This window comes from Diadema setosum, chromosome 17, assembly GCF_964275005.1.
Source record: "Diadema setosum chromosome 17, eeDiaSeto1, whole genome shotgun sequence".
Taxonomy (NCBI): Eukaryota; Metazoa; Echinodermata; class Echinoidea; order Diadematoida; family Diadematidae; genus Diadema; species Diadema setosum.
Window position 1 is genome coordinate 317,430 of NC_092701.1, and position 19,979 is coordinate 337,408.

Here is a 19,979-nt window from a genome sequence, read left to right on the forward strand (position 1 = left end):
ATTTTACATAATGTGATCAAAAGTCTTAAGAGTGACGAGAAAAAAAGAATGAATCAAATAAGGATCATAGGCATGGAAAATATGAATTATGCAACTTCTTGTTGATTATACCTGACATGATGATGCTGAGTAAGCGGCTGTTGAGATGAACTTTTCAGGCCAGAAATCGCATGTCAGATTGAATGTCCGAAGGCGTGGCAATGCACACACCCATCGGGCCAAGTCTCCTCCCATCGAGGAGTGATATTTACAATTTTTGTCACTGCTCTGAAAATGCAACGTCAGCTCGGAAATCTGTAGAAGCGCAGAGGAATAAAGCAAAACATGTCCTCAGAAATAAAAACATCATGTAAATAAGGAATAACAAAGTATTTTTGAAACATATGGGTGCAATGCAAATGAAGAAAATAGAACGCGCCTTCCATATTCTTGAAATTAAAGCCATAAGTTAAAGCAATCACTCCCTTTAACTCTCTGCCGTTCGTCGTTCATAAATCTTGTGAGAGTTCCTTTTCTTACGCTCGTAGTCATGTTTTGAATTAAAGCTACTTAAAAGCCGCATTGGCAGAGAATGTGAATAAGTTTAGATAGTTAAATGCGTTCCATCATATGGCAATCAACAAAAGCAGAAGGTACGAACAAAGTTTGTGTATATATGAATACAACAATACCGCTGTAAGATTATTCCTACAGTTTTGTTGAGAAATGATGGAGGTAAATATTGTTCATTTAACCAAAGTTCATGATCCCAATATTCAAACCTTTTAATTGCGTCAAGATCATAAATCCACAATGTCATTTATGAAAGGTTTGTCGAACCCCATCGGTCACATAAGCAGATGAATTCAAAATTGTTCTATGACCATATCAGCTCCGAATCCCTAACCAACAAAAAACGAAATGATGAAATGAAATATAACACAAACAACGTCATGACAAAATAATACGTTTTTTTGTGTGTGTGTTTTGTTTTGTTTTTGTTTACATATCATGAGACATAATTTCTGGGGGTGTTTCATAAACTGTTCGTAAAGTTACGAACAACTAGCGAGCGACTGGTGATCAGTTCTTGTGATGTAATTTCTGATAGGTATAGCACATCAGAAGATACCACCAGTCGCTCGTAAGTTTATGAATTATGGATACTTCTTGTGGATCATACCTGACATGATGATGCTAAGTAAGCGGCTGTTGAGAAGAACTTTTCAGGCCAGATATCGCATGTCAGATTGAATGTCCGAAGGCGTGGCAATGTACACACCCATCGGGCCAAGTCTCCTCCCATCGAGGAGTGATATTTACAATTTTTGTCACTGCTCTGAAAATGCAACGTCAGCTCGGAAATCTGTAGAAGCGCAGAGGAATAAAGCAAAACATGTCCTCAGAAATAAAAACATCATGTAAATAAGGAATAACAAAGTATTTTTGAAACATATGGGTGCAATACAAATGAAGAAAATAGAACGCGCCTCCATATTCTTGAAATTAAAGCCATAAGTTAAAGCAATCACTCCCTTTAACTCTCTGACGATCATAGTTCATAAAGTGTGTGAGAGTTCCTTTGCTTAGACTCGTAGTATTTTTTTTTTTATTAACGCTACTTAAAAAGTCACATTGGCAGAGAATTCAAATAAGTTTAGCTAGTTTTATTTAAACATTTGGGAACAATCCAAATGAAGAAAATAGAAAGTGTTTCAAATATATTCGCGAAATTAAAGCCATCGGCATAATATGAGATACAGCAATCACACCCTTCAACTCTCTGCCGTTCGTACAGGTCTGCAGTTCTTAAATTTTGTGAGAGTTCCTCTTTCTTAGGTTCGTTGTCATATTTTGAATTAACGCTCCCTAAATGCCATATTGGTAGAAAATTAAAATAATTTCACATGTAAAGATTGTCGATAATTATGGAAATGAACAAAAGCAGAAGGTACGAAGAAAGTCTGTGCATGGGGATGTCTTATAGGTCCTACGCTCCCTACGTACAGATGTAATAGTGCAGCCAACTCATTCGTGAGATAGGCGTTAGTATTAGTCATGTTTCGATCATGACCGAGGCAATGGCAGATTCTCGGCGCTCTGAAAACAGAGGGAGGTAGTTTGCTGTGACAGACATGTTTTTCAATAACATAAAGCCTATGTAAGGGCTTTTTACACTTGTAAAATTTTGCTTAGCCCCGGACCAACGGTGGGGCTAAGGGGGGGGGGGGTGGGGCCTTAGCCCCACCGTTGGTACGGGACTATCCTTAGCCCACTTTCTGTTTACACTCGTTTTTGCCAAAGTGGGCTAGCCCCACCGATAGTACGGTACTATCTGGCCCTGCAAAATAGCAGGGGTTAGCACCGCAATTGCGGTGCCAAGCAAGTGAGTGTAAACAGAACGAAAAAATAATCCTGGGCTAAGCGACGGAGACGAAGTCCGACCTTCACTGACCAATCAGAAACGAGGTAATCAAGTGCTGCCGGTGCGTGCGTGTACGTGTACAGTACACAGCGTAATTATGAATATTCACGTGGTTTGGAAAGTCCGGGGCTAAGAAATACGAGTGTAAAAAGGTCAGTTTTCTCCTTAGCCCCGGACAAGAGATAGTACGGGATTAATTGGCGAGTGTAAAAAGCTGAAAAGATTGGTACGGGACTAACGATAGTCCTGGGTCAGAGAAAGTCCGGGGTTAAGAAACACAAGTGTAAAAAGCCCTTATGTGTCCCTGCACCACAAAACCAACAAAAAGTCGCCAGACAGTCATTTTCAGTTAAGGGCAGATTCTGAAAGAGCAGACTCTAAACTTTAAAAGGATGTATAACTCCATTCAAATAGACTCCCCATAACCTAACTAAATATGGAAAGAGCGCACGCATTCTGCAACGTTCTGGAAAAGTGTGAATAGAGATGTAGAAATAGAATTATAATGCGGTAAGATTATTTCTTCAATTCTGTAAAGGGTTATAATGAAGGTAAATATTGCTCATTTAACCAACGCTCATGATCCCAGTTTTAAAACCTTTACAATTACGCCCAGATCATAAATCCACAACGTCATTAATGATAGGTTTGTCGAACGCCATTGTACACATAAGCAGATGAATTCGAAATTGTTCTATGAGCATAACAGATCCGAACCCTCGACTAACAAAAAAAGAAATGATCTAAAAGAATAGGCATGTTTATATATATATATATATATATATATATATATATATATATGTGACCGTGCACCTCAAAACGAACATAAAGTCGCACACACTGATTTTGCGTGAGGATTGAAAATAAGTGAAATGGGTCAACCTAGCCGAACTTGACTTTTTCATATTTTCTGAAAGAGCGGGTCTTCTTTTACATTATGCTAAAATTTGGTATCATAAAACGGGCAGGAAAGAGTGTTTTTTTAGCAGTTTATCTCGAACATTTTTGGTAGAATAGTGTGATTAGGTGTGTCTTTAGAATCCCTTTTTCATTTCTGAAAAACCTTGTCCACACTCTTCACTTTCAACTCTAATAACTTTTGAAAGGATAGTGCTGCTGCTTTGAAAGTTGGCATCAATTATGGACAGAATGTGTTAATGAGGCATGCTTAATTTCAGTTTAATCTGATAATCCCTTCATTTTTGTTACTCTGGTGGTTTACTTCCTGTTTTTTGTCCCATTCATCGCACAGCCAGCACGGTTTGGTAAAGATTAAGCGCTTGAATAGACACTGTACTTCAGAGCCTCTTTTCTCAGTTCACACTTTTCCTGAGTTTGTGCTTTCTTTCCAATATTTAGATAGGTTAGGAGAGTCCATTTGATTTGAGTTATACATCATTTTAAAGCTTAAAGTCTGCTCTTTCAGAATATGGTCTTAACTGAAAATTCATGTCTGGCGACTTTTTGTTTGTTTTGAGGTGCAGGGTCACATATATATATATATATATATATATATATATATATACAATATCCGTGGCCGAGCGGTTAAGGCGTTGGCGTACCATGCCAAATACCCGGGTTCGATTCCCGGCGGAGACCAATTTTTCAACTCTTGCGCTTTTCCAAAAAGGAGGAACAGTAAGAGGAATAACGATGTCAAAGCTACGCACCGATTTCTCCTGCCTTTCTCATATCTCATATATATATATATATATATATATATACATATATAGAATAGCATACATACTTATGATACAAGCCGGCAGTGCACGACAAAAGTTATAGTGCACGCAAAATATAACGATTGCAAACGATAACCGACTATCGATTTGATATCGGTTTTTGCTCCCTCGTTTTAATCACCGAGTTGCTGAATCCCGCACCTTATCGACGCGATTGCGCCACAACCGCGATATGCTTTGATCGATATTATCATTACTCTCAATTATCGCTGGCTATGCCAGCAACTTATCTGTGTGGGATTAGACTTTCAGCGGTAGATTTAAACATGGAAGCTGAAATGAACAGGTTCGCCACTTTTACAGAGACTGATCTATATAAACAGTATCTTAGACAATAAGGACACAAAGGATGCCATCAAATACGCCCTACGAATTTTGGACTCGTACTGTTCTGAAAAAGGAATCAATCCGACGGATATTGAGCAAGTCAACCCAAGATTTGTGCCGCTTTCTCCGTACATTCTACGCGGAAGTGCGCCGTGGAAATGGGCAGTGTGTGTACGGTATACGCTAAGCGCTCGCGCTCTTTGATCACGCTAAGCTATGAACTTTTACTACGACAACAACACACTCTCGGAATCCACAGTTGCAGCAATGGCTGGCACGAGCCTTGTGTTTAAATCCAGTAGATCTCTAATCCTACAAAACATCATCTAGTCCTGGTCCTGGACCCACAGTGCAGTAAGTAGGGCGTCTAACGTGTTACTGTTAGATCCATGGTAGACCTATTGTAGGGTCAAGTGTGTTGTAACGTTAGCTCTGTCGCTCGGAAGTGACGTAGATCTAGTAACGTCAGGCCAGGGCCCCTAACAGTTAGACCTAACCTATCGAAGATCGTAGGGCCTAGAAAAAGTTAGATATAACCACGTAGATTCTAGACTCTATTTTCGATCTTCAGGATTTTGTGTACACAGGTTCAAAGAAACTGGTATTATTGCTTGTCTAGACACGTGTAGAGTCTTAATTATCTAGGCTTTCGTATTTTTTCAATTTATCTTGCCTGGGTATGTATGCTATTTTATATAACACATAGTGCATGACATCTTATTGCACTATAACAAGTACCAAGCACCTCCAAATTCTGAATTTGCACTCAGGCAATTATATTCAATTCGGCCTGCGGCCTCATTGAATATAACTGGCCTTCGGGGCAAATTCAGAATTTGTCGGTGCTTATATTGTTATAGCGCATTCAGCCTCATGCACTATATATATAATATAAATATATATATATGTGTATATATATATATATATGTATATATATATATATATAAATATATATATATATATATATATATATATATATATATAATGTGAGAGATAGTTCCCTGGGTCCCGAACGTACGCGGTGCCGCATTGTTGGTTGCATATGTGACCCTGCACCTCAAAACAAACAAAAAGTCGCCAGACATGAATTTTTAGTTAAGACCATATTCTGAAAAAGCAGACTTTAAGCTTTAAAATGATGTATAACTCAAATCAAATGGACTCTCCTAACCTATCTAGATATTGGAAAGAAAGCACAAACTCAGGAAAAGTGTGAACTGAGAAAAGAGGCTTTGAAGTACAGTGACTATTCAAGCGCTTAATCTTTACAAAACCGTGCTGGCTGTGCGATGAATGGGACAAAAAAACAGGAAGTAAACCACCAGAGTAACAACAATGAAGAGATTATCAGATTAAACTGAAACTAAGCATGCGTCATTAACACATTCTGTCCATAATTAATGCCAACTTTCAAAGTAATAGCACTATCTTTTCAAAAGTTATTAGAGTTGAAAATGAAGAGTGTGGACAAGGTTTTTCAGAAATGAAAAAGGGATTCTAAAGACACACCTAATCACACTATTCTACCAAAAATGTTCGAGATAAACTGCTAAAAAAAACACACTTTCCTGCCCGTTTTATGATACCAAATTTTAGCATAATGTAAAAGAAGACCCGCTCTTTCAGAAAATATGAAAAAGTCAAGTTCGGCTAGGTTGACCCACTTCACTTATTTTCAGTCCTCACGCAAAATCAGTGTGTGCGACTTTATGTTCGTTTTGAGGTGCACGGTCACATATACAATATTGAAAGAAATTGGACTGAGGCGGGACGTTGCTCTCGATCTTAGCCTCCCTTTTATTTGTCAAGCTTTCGGCCCGTCATTAGGCCTTCGTCAGGACCTGCGAGACGCGAGTCCCGCGCTAAATTCAAATCTTCGGACACGATTCTGTTACGTTGAAAGTCGGAAAATCATGGCCCAGAAAAACGCTGATTTCTTGCCTTTCATTTGATCATTAGCTTCGAAATTTCAGCAGATGATACACAAAACATAAGACTACAAAATTATGCCGAAAACAGAAATCCGATTGTTTTGACCAATTTCGATAATTTGACTTCAAACACAATTTTCTCGGCTCAGCCGTCAGCGACTTCAGGATCCTTTTGCTGTAGCGGGTCACATATATATATATATATATATATATATATATATATATTACTGCATAACAAACAATATGTTTTATCCACATTCTAAAACAAGATTCATGGGGTTGTTTCATGAAGATATTCGTAAAGTTACGAACGGCTTTATGAAACAGGGCCCAAGTATTGTTTTCACGAACGATAATAATAAATAACAACAACAATTTCTCTAGGAATCATGTAGAACAAAATTAATGTTACTGTTTTTGGATGCGTATGGGGTAAAAAACAAGCGGACCTTTTTTTTTTTTTTTCTTGCCGCTCGTGTGATTTTAAATATTCAAAGAATTCCGAGATCATCAAGACCTGTAAAGCTCTTAATAGTGAAGTTTTGAAAGTGTTGTTACATTGTGAAAATAATTATTTGAATATGAGTGGGGTATTAACTCTAGATGGTCTCTGCAAAAAGCGTTGTGCTCATTGGGGGGGGGGGGACCCATAACAATTCAATTTTCAATTCATTTCTTTTAATTTTCTACTCATGGGGTGGAACAATCTCGTCAGTAAAAGGCTGGTTTTCAGAGGGGTCAACAACAGTGTTTGATTGCAGTAGGCTGAGGATTATTTTCCAAGGAATTACTATCACTAACAAGTCTAATGACACAAGTCATGATTCAATTCAATACCTTTGTGCTTTGTTTTCAGGCAATCAGTACACTTTCCAATGACAAAAATAGACGAATTATTAAATCGTTCGAGGCACTGCAGTCCAGTGATTAATGTAGCTATATTCCTTTCTGTGCTTGTAGTTAACAGTGAATTCATTAACATTCTGATGACGTATATGTTCAATCAACGGTTTAAGAATACACATTATTTGTGTTAGAAAAAAAAAAAACATAAAAAGGAAGGTAAAGTCAGTGGAAGACGATGGGTATGAAGTATAATATATCAACAAACCATGACAAAACCCTGCCATCGTAAACACTGCGTACATGCGATGTTCACTCTTCCCGCACATTATTCCAATTCGCTTTTACTTGAGGTCTATCTTGAATGACCGTACAAATGATAGTCTGATTTTACATAATGTGATCAAAAGTCTCAAGAGTGGCGAGAAAAAAAAATGAATCAAATACGGATCATAGGCATGGAAAATATAAATTATGCATACTTCTTGTGGATCATACCTGACATGATGATGCTAAGTAAGCGGCTGTTGAGAAGAACTTTTCAGGCCAGATATCGCATGTCAGATTGAATGTCCGAAGGCGTGGCAATGTACACACCAATCGGGCCAAGTCTCCTCCCATCGAGGAGTGATATTTACAATTTTTGTCATTGCTCTGAAAATGCAACGTCAGATCGCAAATCTGTAGAAAAACAGAAAAATAAAGCAAAACATGTCATCAGAAACAACAATATCATGTAAATAATAAGGAATAACAAAGAAGTTTTATTTCAACATATGGATGCAATACAAATGAAACAAAACAGAACGCGCCTTCCATCCATCGGCATATGAGATAAAACAATCACTCTCTTCAACTCTCTGCCGTTTGCAGTTTTTACATTTTGTGACTGTTAATTTTGTTAGTCTCGTAGTCATATTTTGAATTAAGGCTACTTAAAAGCCGCATTGTCAGAGAATTCAAATTAGTTTAGATAGTTAATTACTCTCCATCATATGCCAATCAACAAGAGCAGAAGGTACGAACTAAGACTGTGAAAATATAAATACATTGTACAACAATAATACTGCATGATTATTCTCAAAATCTCGTTAAGCATTGATAAAGGTAAATATTGCTCATTCAACCAAATTTCATAATCCCAATGTTCAAACCTTTTTAATTGCGCCCAGATCATAAATCCACAATGTCATTAATGATAGGTTTGTCGAATCTCATCGACATGAACCATAATTCCTGGGATTGTTTCATAAAGTTGTTCGTTAAATTACGAACGATCAGCGAGCGACTGGTGATCAATTCTTGTGCTGAATTATGTAAATTCTGATAGGTATAGCACATCAGAAGATACCACCAGTCGCTCGTAAGTTTTTCGTAACTTTACGAACAGCTCTATGAAACAGGGCCCAGGTACTGTTTTCACATAGGATAATAATAACAAACAAAAACAAGTTTTCTCGGGATCATGTAGTACGAATTACTGTCACTATTTTTGGATACATTATGGGATAAAAACCAAGCGGGCCTTCTTTTTTTCGCAGCTCGTGTGATTTTAAATCTTTAAAGGATTCCGTGATCGTCAAGGATTGTAATGCTTTCAATAGTGAAGTTCTGATAGTGTTGTTACATTGTGAAAACTATGTGTCGATAAACTGTTTGTCATAAATGTCGTGTACAAAATCATATTGATGTAACGGAACTGAATTAAGTAGAAATAAATCAAATCAAATCAGAATATTTGAATAACCGTGGGGGATTAACAAATTTTCTACGCAAAGAGCGTTGTGCTCATGGGGTGAGGGGAACCATAACAGTGTTTGATTGCAGTAAGCTGAGGATTATTTGTCAATGAATTACTATCACCAACAAGTCTAATGACACAAGTCAAGATTCAATTCAATACCTATCGAGCGTGCTTTATTCTCAGGCAGTCAGTACACTTTGCAATGACAAAAATAGACGAATTGTTGAATCGTTCGAGGCACTGCAGTCCGGTGATTAATGTATAGCCACATTCTTTTCTGTGCTTTTTGTAAACGGTGAATACTCGTTAACATTCTGATGAAGTAAATGACCAATCACTTATTTATGAATACACATAACTTGTTTAAAAAAGCAGACTACGAGTGACCAGAACCCAGTCAATTGAGTCTGTCATCTAATTTGTGCATTTCTCAAGATTATTGTCGCTTGTTATTCGTCTTTCCCCGTCTGTCGTCTCCCTTCCTTCTCTTTGACAGTTTCATCTTCTTTTCTTGAGAGTTAAGACGAATTGCGGTAGTCGGCAAACTCTGACATATTATCCATACAATTGTATACAGCAAGAGCAAGAACGTTTACATAAAAAGAAAGATTAAGTCAATGGAGGACAATGGGTATAAAGTATATTCATTGTATTGTCAAAATACTATGAAGTAACCCTGCCATCGAAAACACTGCATACATGCGATGTTCACTCTTCCCGCACATTATTCCAATTCTAAGGAGCATTCAACTAACGAATATTTTTTGCTTTTCTGTTTGTTTTTACTTGAGGTGTATCTTGAATGACCGTATACAAATAATATTCTGATTTTACATAATGTGATCAAAAGTCTTAAGAGTGACGAGAAAAAAAAAATGAATGAAATAAGGATCATAGGCATGGAAAATTCGAATTATGCAACTTCTTGTTGATTATAGAGTCAGCGGCTGTTGAGAAGAACTTTTCAGGCCAGAAATCGCATGTCAGATTGAATGTCCGAAGGCGTGGCAATGTACACACCCATCGGGCCAAGTCTCCTCCCATCGAGGAGTGATATTTACAATTTTTGTCACTGCTCTGAAAATGCAACGTCAGATCTTCAATCTGTACAAACGCAGAGAAATAAAGCAAAACGTGTCATCGGAAATAACAATATCATGTAAATAAGGAATAACAAAGTTGTTTTATTTAAACATATGGGTGCAATACAAATGAAGAAGATAGAACGCGCCTTCCACATTCGTGAAATTAAAGCCATCGGTATATTGCTGTAAGATTATTCGTACCATTTTGTTAAGAATTAATAGAGACAAATATTGCTCATTTAACCAAAGTTCATGATCCCAATGTTCAAACATTTTAATTGCGTCCAGATCATAATTCCACAATGTCATTAATATAAGGTGTCTCCAACCCCATCGGTCACATATTAATATAAACACATGAACTCGAAATCTGCCCCCAAGGAAAAACGCAGTATCTAACATTTTTGGCGATTTTCACTTTTTTGCATAAATATAGTCAGTGGGCAATCCTTCTTCATATGACATATTCAGATTTTTGAAAAAATGTTTGGAAAACTACTTTTCCGTAACTGCCAAACGCAGTATCTACACTTAACTTGCACTTTCTCCAAGGAAAAACGCAGTATCTACATCATGAATATTTCCCCAAGGAAAAACGCAATATCTACAAAGCTAGTCTTAATTACCAGACACTGTTATTTATATATGTGACCCTGCACCTCAAAACAAACAAAAAGTCGCCAGACATGAATTTTTAGTTAAGACCATATTCTAAAAGAGCAGACCTTAAGCTTTAAAATGATGTATAACTCAAATCAAATGGACTCTCCTAACCTATCTAAATATTGGAAAGAAAACACACACTCAGGAAAAGTGTGAACTGAGAAAAGAGGCTCTGAAGTACAGTGTCTATTCAAGCGCTTAATCTTTACCAAACCGTGCTGGCTGTGCGATGAATGGGACAAAAAACAACAAGTAAACCACCAGAGTAACAACAATGAAGGGATTATGAGATTAAACTGAAATAAGCATGCCTCATTAACACATTAAGTTCATAATTAATGTCAACTTTCAAAGCAGTAGCACTGTCCTTTCAAAAGTTATTAGAGTTGAAAGTGAAGAGTGTGGACAAGGTTTTTCAGAAATGAAAAAGGGATTCTAAAGACACACCTAATCACACTATTCTACCAAAAATGTTCGAGATAAACTGCTAAAAAACACACTTTCCTGCCCGTTTTATGATACCAAATTTTAGCACAATGTAAAAGAAGACCCGCTCTTTCAGAAAATATGAAAAAGTCAAGTTCGGCTAGGTTGACCCATTTCACTTATTTTCAGTCCTCACGCAAAATCAGTGTGTGCGACTTTATGTTCGTTTTGAGGTGCACGGTCACATATGTGAATACTTTGCCGGTTGTTCTGTAATTTGAACGTAAATTACTTTCTTTAGATATACTTGCTCAATAATAAGACATAATGTTCAAAATATCTAACCGAAGCAATACTGATTAGTAAATATTTTGATGAGATCGTGATTCTAATATAAAACACAGTGTGTGATTCAGACTAACCGAGTGCACATTGAACAATACAGCACAACACTGACAGCTTGCATATTAGCTGCACTGAGCATGCAGTCAGCACAGGGCCCGGCCGCGTGTTTTTTTTAGACGGCACAGATTGGGGAAACTAAAAATCTATCGGGGACCCTACTCCTAAACCTAACCCTAATCCTAATCCTAACCCTAACCATCAAACCCTAACCCTAACCCTAACCCTAACCCTAACCCCAATCCTAACCCTAACCCTAACCATAACCATAACCAAAAACCCTAACCCAACGTTTTTCCCATAGGTTTAACACGCGCCATGCCCCAATCTGTGCCGTCTTAAAAAAAAACGCGGCCCGGCCGGCTAGTCAGCATTTACAGTGTGAGTGTGTACTTGTCTTGGATTAAAACAAAATGTTGTCGCGGGGAAAACTACTCGTGAGCCTAGCCCTCAAGAAAAATTTATCTGCAGATAATGAGTAAGTAATTCAAAACTATTTCAATATTGAAAGAATAAAGCTGATCGTTTGTCACACGAAGCGAGGTAAACACAAATGCATGTTTGTCACACGAAGCGAAGTAACGTTAGAGTTCTAAACACAAATGCATGTTTACCTTGCTTCGTGTGATTAACGATCAGCTTTTCTTTCATATTCTACCTCGATGATGAACATCTTTCGTACTATTTCAATATTAACTTGTTGTGAAGTAACTTTGATAGGCCTAGACTCTTGTCAAAATTCCTCAGGCTCCAAATCTGAAAGTTTCGTCGAATGGCAATAGACTTAGGTACCTAGATCTATTTGTGTTGTATCGGATAAACGTCGCGTTTTATACTAACATGTTAGACCCTATACATCTAGGCCTAAGTCCAAGTCTAATGTGGTAAGTGGAAATATGCGGTCTGTTATTGTTGCGTCAATGCGTTGATGCGCGTTGTGTCCATGCCAATGGCGCAGTGTGCGTGTGGTTGGCATGGGCACAACGCAACTTTTATTTTCATGAGATAAGATGACGCAGATTTAATTGATTCTTGACTTTGATTTTGACTTGTGAGACAAATGGACGTGGACATAGTCTCTGCGAGCTCTTTGATGTCGAATAATCAAAAGTTCGACTATATTTGTTACTCTGTATAGAGTCTAGTTATCCTGACGCATTGGATGCATCCTGGCGCATTGGATGTACGCATGAGGATAATACGGAGTAACGGAGTTTATACATGTATCGGCAGACTGAGACTGTTTGATTTGTTCAATAAAATCTATGCAACGTCAACTGGAGACTGTCAGTGTCATCATTAATCCAGCTTAAAACAAATGGTGTCAGGAGTGGGATGATGACAGCCTGACGAAGTGATCCACTTATATTCATCCAGTTGAAGAACCCTGATCGACGAATAACAGCCTCGAGTATGACGGAATAATGGTCCACGTTTCGCTCCGAGGAGACCTGCTGTTTTGACTACACTTTGGTATTTAGCGGACAGGAGTATGGAGGAGTGCTGGGTAATATTGATCTTGATCTTGATGGTGTAGATCGATCTACGTTGATCAGCCCTGGTAGAGCAGCACTACTCTGTGAGGCAGCTTCATGATGATCAGGCTCGTCGATGGTAGGCTGGAGACTGGAGCTGATGGTCCGTCGGGAGTTTTGCTGTGGACGTCGGAGTGCGCTGGCGTGCGTCGGGGGCGGCTGAACATCAATCGGGATACGAAATCGACGGTTACAGAGCTGCGATCACGCACTGAGCAAGTATAGTAGCCCTACTACATATCGACCACCCTTATTGAAACCGACCGCGTATAATTCGCGCACTGAACATTTAGTACGCACTTCTCTGCGCGCAAAGCACATAAAAATGGATTGGCTTTGAATGTAGATTAGGATGGTGTGGGAAAACGCGATAATTCACTGTTCATTAATGGTTTTAATCAAGGACAAAATTTCGAATGAATATTTTCACCGAATCGTAATGACAGCACAATGTAATGTCTATGGAAGTTTCTAAAAGGCTTCTAAAAAGCTTCGTACAACACGGTGTTCAATACAACTCGGTTTACGTGCATTGTCAATGCAAAATCAGCGGTCGATCCTAAAAACGCGATTTACCGCGGGGAGCTGAAACGAGGCCACGCAAGTTCGTCGGCGATATTTTTGCACTGAAACTTCGAATCGAAAAGGGAACAACGGCATTTGATAGAGCTGGATTTTCTCAATCACGTAGGTCAAGTTTTTTACGTGAATTTCAGTGTTAAATATTCTTTTCAAGCAAATAAACATTAGGCGGTCGATTAGTAGTAGGTCCAACCCTATTTGGTAACTGAAATAATGGATGATGCTGAACTTTCGTTTAACCAATTGGACTTCATGCAGATTTTGGACCTATGATGCCATTTGGGCATTACGTTTCATGTTTGAAAATGACGTGTCTTAATTGGTCAGTTTAACTGCGTAATAAGTCATGTGTGAACAGTTTGTTTCAAATAAGGATGTGCGAATTGATAATTTCTCTTCGACATCATTTGGACAGGCAATGAAAGGGTTGTGTGTAAATCTCGCTCTAGGCCATGCACTAATTGAAAACTTTAGTGGGTATTGTGAAGATGGCACTGAAACACCTTTTTCTAACTGGATGGAAATGTTTAATCTCACAGTTGAGCCTTTCAATTTAAGTGATGAGGAAAAGGCTAGAGTTTTAGTGAACAACCTCATAGGGCCAGCAAGAGAAGAGATTCGCTATTGTCCGTCGGACGAGAAGCGGAGGAGTTCTACAGAGGTTGTAAAAGCTCTCCGTCTGTGTTTTAGTCGAGAGAATTCTCACTATTTGCGATGTATGTTCTATAAACGTGTTCAACGTGATAATGAAGACTTGGCAGACTTCTGTGCAGTAGGGTTCTCATGCGTCTTTATGTAAAATTGATAGATGCTGCAGACGATGAGAAGGAAGCTGCGGCTTTGAGGCAGCTTAGAGACGAAGCTCTGTCAAGCCAGTTTGTCAGTGGAACACGGGATGAGAGGGAACGAATTTTGTTGAGGCGTTTGCACATGAAAAATCGGGGATGCCGATTTGAAGTGCTTAGGAGAGAAGCGCTATTAGTTCTTCATGATGACTGTATGCTAGAGGGAAATGGGTTGAAAACTGGGAGTGCTGGTGCTGGAACGCAAGTAGTGTTCACTGACCCGGTTGCTCAGCAGCTAGATCTTTCCTCAGATACAGCTGAAAAGGAGAAGGAGGATGCCATACCTACTCTTTTGGATGGGGGATCGCAGATTCTGGGTTGCGTTGATGTAGATGAGGGTGGTGCAGAAATTGATGCTGGGGGACATGGACATGAGTCATGTGATGAACAGGTTGATGCAAAGGATTTAGATGCTGGAGTGCGTCTAATTGCAAAACCTGTGGGAGAGGGTACCAAGAGGGGTCCCGAATTATCACATGAAGGTCAGGATGTTCAAAAGCATGCAGAAGTGCAGCCACTGAGCACTCACGTAGCGCCAAAGGAGCCGTCAATTCCAAAAGGCGGGAATAGTACTCATGGTGACGTTGTCAATGATGTAACAAGGGAGGCATGCATACCTATCTGTAACATGTGGAAACATGGATGTCATGTTCAGGGAACGGTATGGGGGCCTTGGGAGTCAAATTGGAGACCGGATTTGGGGTTGGTTGCTGCAGGATAGAAATTCGTTGTCCATTCATGGAATTTGTTGTGAGTTGATTCACTTACAGTGTATACGTTCATAACTGTTGAAACTTGTGTACCATCTCGGGTGTCAGTGGAATTAGGGACTATGGACATTTCAGAGATCCAATATCAATGCGAGAAATGATTATCAATATCATACGGTTGTTTTAATTGATATGTGATTGATAAGAAGTTTTTAATGAGATATTGGAATAGTGATATGAAAGTATTTGAAATCACTATTAAGTGGAAAAGCGAAGGAACTATAATAGCTATTGTTTTAATTGCTTTGTTGGCAGCTGAACAACATGGCATTCTGACAATATTAGTAGTTGTTCAGTGAGTCAGAAACTTTTGATAATGAGAATAGTTGGTCGAAAATTCATGCTTTCAATGATCCCTCAATTTGTGTGAAGTTTTGTCAATGAGCAAATCGTTGACTGTGACGATATAACACATAAAGCGGGGAAGTTACCTTTATTATTATATGCTTGCTAAAGCGGGGAAGCTCATTTTGTTAGTAGTGAATTCTAACATTCCGTGACTTCACTTTGTTTTAATTGTTGCATTTCCTGATATGTGTTATATTGAGTAATTGAGAAATTATACTTTTAGAAAATAGATTATTATCATACGGGTCGTATGATATAATCGCGGGGAAGTTGTCGTGTTGTTGTATGTACAATTTGCATTTAAGAGACTTGTCTATGTATTGCGTCTCGATATAGATTTGAACTACTACACACATTAATGTATGGTTTTATATACGATGTATAGAACATGTTCTGTTACGGCATGTTTGACGGGCTTTTATGCATCGTTTTCTCGGATACTCTGTGCATAACTGACAATGTGGGACGGCTGAGTTTTACATCGAAACGGAACTGAAGAAAATTGCAACATATTGATGTGTTATTCTCTTGGCCCGAAACGTTTATGCCATGTATCAAATATGAGTTTGTATGATTTACTGTAAATTTGGAAGGTTCAAGAGTTTCAGCTCTTAGCAGATTTCATATATGTGACCCGCTACAACAAAATGATCCTAAAGTCGGGTGAGGTCGATTATTTGAAAATTGCATGACAAAATTCCCTAATCTTTCTGCTTTAAATTGATATGTAACACATCTTATGAAAATAATCGGCTGTGGAGATATCGATGTTTAAAAGAGGGCATGTCGAGACGTATGGGAAATCACTGTTTCGAGAAAAGCGCCTTAAAAGTTTTCCTCGCGACGCAATCGCGGTCAGGCACACGCAAGTCAGTTTTCACCTCCGGACAATAGAAGGTAAACCCTAGCAACCCCCGAAATGCTCATTCAAGCACAGCGTCAGCGGTCTCCTCACCGACCAATCAGTGACCAGGATGCCAGGAGAAGCGGCTGGGCATAGCGCACTCCGCCCGCACGCACCAGTCGACTTGGCAGTGTGCGAGCTTCACGCTTCGGTTAGCGGCAAGCAGCAAACTGACCAATGAGATCACTCCGGTCGTTGTTAGGGGCGGAGCCTATCTGTGGCGCTCAATCCAAATTTTCGAACCGGTTTCTGCTTGGTTGAAGCGCCAAAAACATGGCCCAGAAAAACGCTATTTTTTGGTCTTTCCTTTCATCATTTTGCTTCAAAATTTCGACAGATGATAGAAAACATGTCAGACTCCAATAATATGTCAAAATCAGAAAATCGTAAGTTTCGACCAATTATGATGCTCTGACTTCAAACTCGATTTTCACGGCTTCGACCGTGCGCGACTTTAGGACCTTTTTGTTGTAGCGGGTCACATATAAAGTTCAATTTTGTAGTGTTTCGACGTTTGTATATTGACTTCAAAAGCGGGGAACACATACTTTCCTGGAATATATTTTCGTAATCTTCCGCAGTGACTGTTAATCCGCTCTATATGGGATTGCTGTAAAGTGTATAATGATTTGACATGAAGAGCGGGGAATTTTTTGTTATGTATTATTATGTACAATGTTATGAAAATGATATGATGTAATTGGGATTATATAACCCATGGTTGTGTTATATAATCGCGGGGAAGTTCGTGGTAAGTGGAAATATGCGGTCTGTTATTGTTGCGTCAATGCGTTGATGCGCGTTGTGTCCATGCCAATGGCGCAGTGTGCGTGTGGTTGGCATGGGCACAACTCAACTTTTATTTTCATGAGATAAGATGACGCAGATTTAATTGATTCTTGACTTTGATTTTGACTTGTGAGACAAATGGACGTGGACATAGTCTCTGCGAGCTCTTTGATGTCGAATAATCAAAAGTTCGACTATATTTGTTACTCTGTATAGAGTCTAGTTATCCTGGCGCATTGGATGCATCCTGGCGCATTGGATGTACGCATGAGGATAATACGGAGTAACGGAGTTTATACATGTATCGGCAGACTGAGATTGTTTGATTTGTTCAAAAAAATCTATGCAACGTCAACTGGAGACTGTCAGTGTCATCATTAATCCAGCTTACAACACTAAGACTTGTCTAGACAGTAACGTTTGAGTCTTGCGTCACTTTTCTAACGTTAGACTTAACGTTAATCAGAACTTTCAGGGTCCGTATTCCGAAAGTCTAAAGAAAGATGTAGTGTAGGACTAAAATAGCCCTACTCTACGGCAGGCCTGTTTATAAAACTAAGAAAGAAGTCTAAGACTAAAACTTAACCACTAAGAATCCTCAAAATCTAACACCGCTAGTGAAGTCTACTCGACTATACCATACTGTCTTAAAATTACATAGACAGCGATCTAGTTGAAAATAGATTATGTGAAAAATAGGTAGGGGCCTAGACCGGTAATCTAAGGGCTTAGACTAAACCTTCTGCGGTTCTAACGTTAGGCCTAGGCTATTTTTTTTTTTCTGTGAGTATCGTGCATAGCCTGAGGCTGTAGACTCGTGTAGCCTGCTACGTAGCCAGCCTAGAATAAACGATATAAAAACTAGACCTAGTCTAGATCGATCTAGGTCCAGACATCCGATTTAGATTTATTTTGGTCTAGACAGACTCTAGCCTAGACTGTACAGATCTAGATCTAGTATTCTAGATGCTAACGTTAGTTAGCGGCTAGGCCATATCACATTACAGCCCTGGCAAGCTTCATATTTATAAACGCGTAACGTTTACAGCAAGATCGGTCTGGGAATGTAAGCAAAACGTTCCAAGAACGATCTGTTATTTGTTAATGCTATTGTTATGAAGCCTCCTCTGTAATCAGGGCATAAATGGGGGATGGAGGATGCATCCCCCAGGGCCAGAGGTTGAGGATGGTGCATCATGAATACTTGTACAATGATGTATAGAACTGTCTACATGCATACATAATTATGGCAGTCATTCCGCTGTAGATACTGCGTTTTTCCTTGGGGAAATACGTTCCATTGTAGATACTGCGTTTTTCCTTGGGGAAATCAGTCAATTGCATGGGGTTTCCCCGAAGTATCTACATTTTCATTAATAACTTAAAAACAAAACAAAATCACAAAATGATATTTTCCAGGAAAATTGGTAGCTAGATAGACTAAAATTCCACAATGAAGGAATTTTTCAAAAGAGTATATTTTCCAGGGGCTTTGGCAAAAACATAAAATGGTGAATATCTCGGTTGTTGAGAAATGGAGCTGGATGTAGATACTGCGTTTTTCCTTGGGGGCAGAAATTGTTCTCCGAACATAATATCAGCTTCAAACCCCCAACCAACAACAACAACACTAACAACAACAAAAACGATATGATGGAATGAAATATAATACAAACAACGTCATAACAAACAATAAGGGTGTTTTTTTTTTGTTGCATATTCTGAAACATAATTTATGGGGGTGTTTCATAGCGCTGTTCGTAAAGTTACGAACGACCATCGAGCGACTGGTGATCAGTTCTTGTGCTGAATTATGTAAATTCTGAGAATTATAACACATCAGAACTGATCACCAGTCGCTCGTAGGTTGTTCGTAACTTTGCGAAAAGCTTTATCAATCAAGGCCAAAGTACTGTTTTCACATAACATAATAATAACAAACAACAAGTTTTCTCGGAATCATTTAGTATAAGACTGATATTACTGTTTTTGGATGCATATGGAATAAAAACGAAGCGGACCTCACTTTTCTTGCAACTCGAATGTTTTTTTTTTCTTAGGATTCCGTGATCATCAAGACCTGTATAGCTCTAAATAGTGAAGTTCTGATAGTGTTGTTACAGTGTGAAAATATCTTAATAACCATGGGGGATTAAAAGATGTTCTCCGCAAAGAGCGTTGTGGTCATGGGGGGAGGGAGGGTAACAGTATTTGATTGCAGTAAGCTGACGATTATTCGTCAAGGAATTACTATTACCAACAATTCTAATGACACATGTCATGATTCAATCAAATACCTATCGAATGTGCTTCATTTTCAGACAATCAGTACACTTTCCAATGAAAAGAAAAATAGACGAATTATTGGGTCGTTTGAGGCGCTGCAGTCCGGTGATTAATGTAGCTATATATTTATGTGCTAATAGCTAACAGTGAATTCGTTAACATTTTGGTGAAGTATAACCAATCACTACTCTAAGAATACACACAATTTGTGGTATAAAAGGAGACTGTGAGTGACTAGAACCCAGTCAATTGAGTCAGTAATTTAATTATTGCATTTTTAAAGATTATTGTCGCTTGTTATTCGTCTTTCCCCGTCTGTCGTCTCCTTTCTCTCTGTTTGACATCTGTTTTTC

At 38.7% G+C, this 19,979-nt stretch overlaps 1 protein-coding gene across 1 annotated transcript in view; it reads right to left on the reverse strand.

Moving 5' to 3' along the window:
* LOC140241083 (uncharacterized) overlaps positions 1-19,979 on the reverse strand; it is a 196,074-nt gene that overhangs the window by 12,329 nt on the left and 163,766 nt on the right. The window contains exons 19-22 of the mRNA XM_072320850.1: positions 9,929-10,095; positions 7,746-7,761; positions 1,163-1,345; positions 112-294 (exon numbers count right to left, since the gene is read on the reverse strand). Of these exons, the coding sequence (XP_072176951.1) occupies positions 112-294; positions 1,163-1,345; positions 7,746-7,761; positions 9,929-10,095 (549 nt within the window). The remainder of the gene's footprint in view (positions 1-111; positions 295-1,162; positions 1,346-7,745; positions 7,762-9,928; positions 10,096-19,979) is intronic.